Below are 7,309 nucleotides of genomic sequence, written 5' to 3'. Positions count from 1 at the left end.
GATTTGGACAAGCGTCGATCAACTACTGGTTATGTGTTTACATTTCCAAAGGCACCAGCCAGTTGGAAGTCCACCTTACAGTCAACAGTGGCTTTGTCTACTACAGAGGCAGAGTATATGGCAGTTACAGAGGCTGTGAAGGAGGCAATTTGGCTTCAAGGGTTGCTTGGTGAATTGGTAATGGAACAAAAGCACATCAAAGTGCACTGTGACAGTCAGAGTGCTATTCATTTAGCAAAGAACCATGTTTACCATGCAAGGACGAAGCACATCGATGTTCGATATCACTTTGTACGAGAAATTCTAGAAGAAGGTGGAGTCATAATCTAGAAGATTCAGACCACTGAGAATCCTGCTGATATGTTGACAAAAGTGGTAACTGCGGTCAAGTTTAAACATTGTTTAGACTTGGTCAATATTGTTACAAATTAAAATATTGTTTTTTAGAGATGTGTGTGGAATTTGCTAAGGTGGAGATTTGTTGGTTTTTGGCAAAGTCCCACATTGGTTGTGTATAAGGAGGAGGGGAAATTCTTTTGTTATAAATAAAGCCATCCTCCTCCTTAGTTAATCATCCCACAAATATAAGCCTTCTTCTATATTAAAGGCTATTTGTATTCTTTCTCTCTTTGTAATATTTCCTCTATTAGTGAGATATTTTGGTGTTCTATTTTATGTCTATTTAATAGCTATTGTCGGATATAGTTGTTGTTAATTATTGTCCTATTAAAATTACTTGTCTTGGTAGTTCTGTCTAAGGAAAGTGAGTTTTAAGAGGGACCATTGTGACCCCTCATCTTTCCTGGGAATATACCTTAGGGTGATTTTTAGTACAATCATTTTCATACTAGTCACCTAGATAATAGTTTTGAAGGTGAATCTATTATTGATGGAAATTAACTTGAATTCCACAACAGAGGTTTATGGGAAGAAAGGCCTACCCATGGCATAGCCTACAAATTAGAGGCTATAAACATACATCATCCGCCGAAAGCTAACCGAACCCCAAACTATTATAATACAAGCATTCTATTTTGCTTGCAAACGTGCACGAGCGGAAAGTGCAGTGGTTGATTAGACAAACCCCCTCGCATCACATCATTCATCAACTTTTCTTTTTGAAATTGGACACCTTTTCCCCCTACTTTATTAATGTTGTTGAAGAGGCGAGGGTGGTGACTATTGGTCAAAAATGGAGATTCAGATTCTTCCATCGCTTTGATTGATGGTACGGTTATGGAGGAAACATTAAGAAAGTGAGGTATACAGCCATGCCCATTGCCCATGGCTATGGGGGGACCCATCCAGACGAAATTCTTAGGTACAATTGTTTTGCATGATCGAGCTTTATCGTTTGCTTCATTGGAATTTTAAGAATGGTAAGATGCTTCATTTAATTCTTTAACAATTTCCAGTTACTAACAAATAGTAATAGATACCAAGTTCCCATGAAAAAGAAACCTCTGTTCTACTATACAGGAGCAGCATAGTAAAACAATAAGAGATGAATAGGGATTTGAAAGCTTTTTGTTGATGAAGGGACGTAGTCACATTGCCATGTCACCTGGTTCAGGTATCAAAGTAGGGACGAAGCAATGATATTATATATATAATCTTCTTCCCGATAAGACGTTCACTTCTTCCAAAAACTGAGACCAATGTTTCCTCCTTGGATCCATTTTTCTATACGTTAATATAACTTCGTTTTTAATTGACTTGGAAAGAGCTTAGGATCATTAAACAAAACCTGACAATGATAGGCTGTATAGGGTTTTTAAAAAAGAATGGATAACAATGGTGGATCGGGAAGAAAAACGGAAGGTAAGGCTGTCAAAAAGAAAGCAACACGTAGACCAAAATGATTAAGACATGGCTACAATGAGAGGGGGATTTGTCTCTGGTTCGGTATTCTTCTTTTCATTCTTTTTTCACATGGTATGTATTCCCTTAAGCTGCTGCTGCCCACTTCTGCATTTGCAGCTCAGCTTATGACAATTATCAGTCTGGGAAGGGTTGCTGACTTCCTCTCTTTTCACCTTCATCCAATTGACTCGTAACATTTTGTGTTTTGCTAAAAAGGATTGCCACCTCAAGAATCTGCTATTGCAGACAGACTCAAAACTTTTGATAATTTCGTTCAACCATGAATGATTTTATTGTTTTTTCAGTTCAAAACATACAACTCAGGAGTCAAAGCAATAAAGTATTGAAAGCTGATCCCATAATTAATATTAAGAGTCTTTTGTGACTGCCAAATATACAAGAATTTTGTACGAAACCATGTATAACTCCGTCCCATCCTTGTTGTCATTCTTGTCTTTCCTGGTAGATCTTTCCAAAGCAAGTTTTATCTCCCTTGTTGTTTCTCCGTCCACTGAAGTCTACGGAGAAATTGATCAAAACCTCTCTTACGCTAATCAAAGATTTCGAAGACCCATATCCTCCACATCAACCATAATCTTTAGGCAGAACGTTTACTACACTCATATCATCTATCAAAGTTAAATCTATTAACAGGTTGAATGACAAATCCAAAAATATTTTTAAGGGTGAGCACACATAGGCTACTACATAAAATTTTTGAATGGACGAATACAAATAAAATTTCAGGATGGGTATATATCATCAGTAAAATAAAAAACTAATCGAATTTTAGGTAGACACGTGCCCACTTGAAGTATATTTGGTCAGGGACAGAGCCAAAATTAAATATTGACAGAGGCAGAAATATTAGACTATTTAAGAAAAATATAAAGACTTATTAGGTATTTAAACTTGAAATTTAGTATGAACAAGCGATCTTAGTGATTAAGGGATTGTTATTATCATTGAAGTCCAGAGTTCAAGCACTACATATGTAGGGGTATGAGAGTTCATTGTCAAATAGTTGAAAGTCTTTGTACATATACTACATTGCATTCATCTTAAATTTATAATAAAAACTCAAAATTAAAAAGATAACTTCTAATTTATCTAATATTTAAACTTACAATGACCTGAATTGTAATTAGACTAAAAATTTGAGAACACATACTTATCATTCTTTAGTTCTACCACTGCTTGATTAAATATTTAATAAATTTTTATATTTTCAAATTTAAATATTTATTTTTATATGAACTAAAATATTATTAAATTAAAATTATATTAAATATATAAATTTTAACGAATATCAAATACTTGTACCCTAAGAGTGTGTTTGGTTGGGGGAATGTGAGATTCTCATGGGAATGGAATCCACATTCCCCCGTTTGGTTAGCATGGGAATCTCATTCCCGATAATTTAAGATTACCAATAGTAGATTTTTTGAGGTATATTACTGTGAATGTCATTACCTCCCTTTTCTTAGGTATTGTTGGATTACCGGTGTTTTTGACTAAAATGCCCTTAAAAAATATTTTTTTCAAAAATATCCTTCTTCTTTCATTGAATAATAAAAATTCTACGAATGTTAAATTACAAATTTATCCTTAAACTATTTTAGATTTACAAAAAAGTCTATAATTAAAATTTTATATGAAGTTCAGGGGTTAAAATAAAATTTTACAATTTTATTAAACCTTTTTATATTTTCAATTTTGTAAAAAAATATATGAATTTTATGAATTTAATTTTTTTTAAAGAAAATATATAATATTTTCCAACTTGTTAAAAAACAAATATATAATAAGGACAATTTCATTTAATATACATTCAAATAATCTTTTTATTCCTTTAACCAAACATGATAATCTTACATTCATGCTAAACCAACCAAACACAAAATACAATATTCTCAATAATCATATTCTCTGGTAATCTTACATTCTCACTGGTAATCTTATGCCCTCGTTTGGTTGGCCGGAAATATCATTCCCGGTAATCTTACATTACCAATAGTGAATTTTTTGGGGTATATTACCGGAAATGTCATTACCTCCCTTTTCTTAGGTATTGTTAAATTATCGGCGTTTTGGACTAAAACGCCCTTAAAAAAATTTCTTTCAAAAATATCCTTATTATGTCATTGAATAATAAAAATTCTACGAAGGTTAAATTATAAAATTATCCTTAAACTATTTTAGATTTACAAAAAAAAGTCTATAATTAAAATTTTATATGAAGTCCAACGGTTAAAATAAAATTTTACCATTTCATTAAACCTTTTTATTTTTTTAATTTTATAAAAAATTATATAAATTTTATGAATTAAATTTTTTAAAGAAAATATATAAATATTTTTCAACTTGTTAACAAAAATATATATAATAAGAATAATTTGGTTAAATATATATTCAAATAATCTTTTATTCGTTTAACCAAACACTGTAATCTTACATTCCTGCTAAACTAACCAAACACAAAATACAACCTTCTAAGTAATCTAATTCTCTGATAATCTTTTATTTCTACTGATAATTTTATATTCCGTGAACTAAACATATTATAAGAGAGATATGTCCCTGTATGTGACTCTGCCACTTGAGAGGATGTTTATAATTATTTTACTTTTTTAAAATACTTGTAGTCATTATGACTCTACTTCTAAAACCAACCCTAAGGTTAGGTTTATAAACTGCACTTTGGTGGGGGTTAGGAGGGGAATTAGCTTTGCAAATGGATTATTGACATGTAACAAAGGAGTCCATGAGATGGAAATGAAGTATATGGCCAAGGGAAACTAGAGTCCAAAAAGAAAGGCGCAACCGAGAAAAAGAAAAAGAAAAAGAAGGCGGAGAGAACGTTAGTATAATGATGAAACATCTACGGACACCCCAAAGTCAACATAAAAAGGGAAGCATCATTGGCTAAAGTGTAATCATGATATTCAGATTTATACAACAAATTTTCAAACTTGATCAAAACCCCATACAATGCCCTCACCAAGGCCCCCAGGGGCAGGGCATGATGCTTTCGGTTGGTCCCCACACAGAAAGCTTGTACTAGAATAAAGAAGATACCTGGAAGTTACATACATAGATTTAATTTTACTCCAATTTCTATCAAGTAAAAAGCTAATAGGTTCATTAGTGAATAAACAAGGGAAGTTTCTCAAGTTAAGATGTAAACATCAAGGGCTCTGTCTTGAGTTGTCTTTGTGGAACAAAGCATTTGCTTACAAGGGACCCACCCCTCTTTTTCATTTTTACTGGTCTGGTTCTTCACTTTTCTACTCCTACTATTCCCTCGAGGAATCAAAGTCAGCTGCCTAATGAGTAATGAGAATATCCTTAACATTGTAGTTTTGAATTAGCTGAATATTTGATGAACTGCTGCTGCTATCTCATCCACTGATCTTAGCTCAGAGTCGTCCTCCATCTGCCATTGCCATTTCCAACACAACCCAGAAAATAACAAAACAAAGCCAGCAAGAAAACAAGACATATATTGAGAAATTTTGGGTTTGAGCCAAAACAAAACAAAACATTTTTTTTAAGAAAATGAATAGTACCTTGAGATTGAACGAGTAAAGAATAGATGCTTGGGAAGTGGTAATGTTGAGATGCAAAACGGTCAGTCTAAGACTTTCCAGGGTTACAATGGCTTGCACCAACTGGCCAGCTCTTCTTGGACACTGAACCTTTAAGTTGACATGATTGTGTATTACATTAACCTCAACTTCAGCTGCACCTGATTTGCTTTCTGCTTTTATTGCATGTCCAAGGTTGTCATCGTCCTTTGACATGGAATAATCACTGATAGTGTTGCTTTCTTCAAATCCTCTCATTCTCTTCTGTGCTTCCAGGGATTGAAGAAGTTGCTCTAGCTCCTTAACAAAGTCAATTGCACCCCCTATAATTGACGCTTGGTCACCCTGTCAAACAAACCCAAAACATGGTTTTCGTTAAACAAAGTATATTAACGGGACCAAAATTTGGTTCAAGGTAAGATTAATCTACTCTTCGGATATAATATGGAGGCATCAAAGAGCGGAGGGAATTTAGATAATCGCTCATTTGACGTCTACGGTTGCGTTCGACGGTAATGTGGGTCATGCGTTGGCTCTCAACTTCTTCTTTATTCTTGGCTGCCTTTGTTCGTTTTCGCTTCCGTCGTTCTCTAGTGATAGGAGGTGATTTTGTGAATTTTTTCAAAGGCGAGGACAACCCCAATTTGTTGCCTGATCTACCAAATTTGTTTGCCGTTGCTGAGTTTGGCTGGTCTTGGTTCGACCTGGAGCTGAGAACTTCAAAACATGAACTCGAAGGGGGGCTTGTCTTAACGTATTTGGTCTTGGATTTGATCGGTGAATGCAAGTCGAGTAGTATTTCATGAGTGACGAAGCTTTCTAGTTCCATGGCTTGAATTTGGGTTTCCATTTCCGGAACGAAAGGATTGTTGTTCATCTCCCATGGCTTCTTCAAGTGTTGCAGCCTCAAAAGGTTCTGGAAATTTGGTTCTCTAAAGGCACATTGCTGAGTGGATTCTACACTCTGAAGCATTTGAAGAAATGGCATTTCCTCTTCTAAGCTTTGTGTTGAAAACTGTGCTTCTTCTTCTTCACCAAGACTTAATCTTTCTGAGTTCACAAAGCCTTGTTCGAAGCATTCCACCTCCAAATGCTCTCCTAGGAACTTCAATGAGCAATTTAAAGGGATCAAACAAATAAAAAAGAAAAGAAAATAAGCAAATTTCTTAATAAAATGGAGTGCACATGGCTCAGTTTTAGCAGATAAGAGAGAAAAGGAAAACATAATGAGAATAGAATGTTAAAAGAGTAAGAATCAGTAGTAGTATAGTAGTATTTTCCTGGAAAACAACATAAGTTGCCTTGAATGCAAGCATTTTTTTTATACAAAAGCACTCTACACCTTGATTTTAGAAATGGGATTCAAGAAAGGAAAAAAAAAAGCTCAAGTCCTAAAAGTAAATAACATACATAAGAATTAATTGGTCCTTGGAGCTTCTCCATAACAGCTTAGTAGTAATAAGTAGTTGAAATAAATGCCTTCAAATTCCTTTTCTCTTTCAAGCTGTGTGCCCTTCTCTGTTACCCAACATTCCATATATTGATGGCTAACAAATCAATACAAGTAATAAATGTAATACCCCAAATGAAATGGAGTAAGACCTTAAACAACAAAACCCCATACCCAACACACAATTCTATTCCTCCCCCTTAGTTTCCCGGTGCTTGGTATTAAATGCTTTGAAGAATTCCCACAGACAAAAAAAAAGGAAAATTGTAAACAGAGTTGAAATGCGGTAACAATGGTGAGAGCAAAAGGAAAAACAAGAAACAGACACGGTGAAAAAACGAAGGGTGAAATAAAAAAAACCCCAAACTAAGAATGAGAAGATATACAGTAATGTGTTTTCAGTGTTTGG

General features: G+C 34.2%; 1 protein-coding gene across 1 annotated transcript; it reads right to left on the bottom strand.

The window, feature by feature from the left end:
- Positions 1-5,129: 5,129 nt before the first annotated feature.
- Positions 5,130-7,309, bottom strand: LOC120208124 (transcription factor bHLH67-like). The gene is made up of 4 exons (XM_039207477.1): positions 6,861-7,309; positions 5,881-6,555; positions 5,433-5,795; positions 5,130-5,299 (listed from the first exon to the last, which is right to left on the bottom strand). Exons 1-4 carry the CDS (start codon positions 6,891-6,893, stop codon positions 5,231-5,233), a joined length of 1,140 nt encoding a protein of 379 aa, XP_039063408.1. The 5' UTR covers positions 6,894-7,309; the 3' UTR covers positions 5,130-5,230.

This window comes from Hibiscus syriacus, unplaced genomic scaffold (assembly GCF_006381635.1).
Source record: "Hibiscus syriacus cultivar Baekdansim isolate YM2019G1 unplaced genomic scaffold, ASM638163v2 tig00015910_pilon, whole genome shotgun sequence".
NCBI lineage: Eukaryota > Viridiplantae > Streptophyta > Magnoliopsida > Malvales > Malvaceae > Hibiscus > Hibiscus syriacus.
This window is presented reverse-complemented; position numbering and strand designations above follow the sequence as displayed.

Excerpts from the sequence above, each read along its gene's own strand:
- LOC120208124 (XM_039207477.1), bottom strand. The coding sequence starts at position 6,893 with ATGGAGAAGCTCCAAGGACCAATTAATTCTTAT. Across the intron at positions 6,556-6,860 it reads AAGGACCAATTAATTCTTAT|TTCCTAGGAGAGCATTTGGA; the intron begins GTATGTTATTTA and ends TGCTCATTGAAG. Across the intron at positions 5,300-5,432 it reads TTTACTCGTTCAATCTCAAG|ATGGAGGACGACTCTGAGCT; the intron begins GTACTATTCATT and ends TGGCAATGGCAG.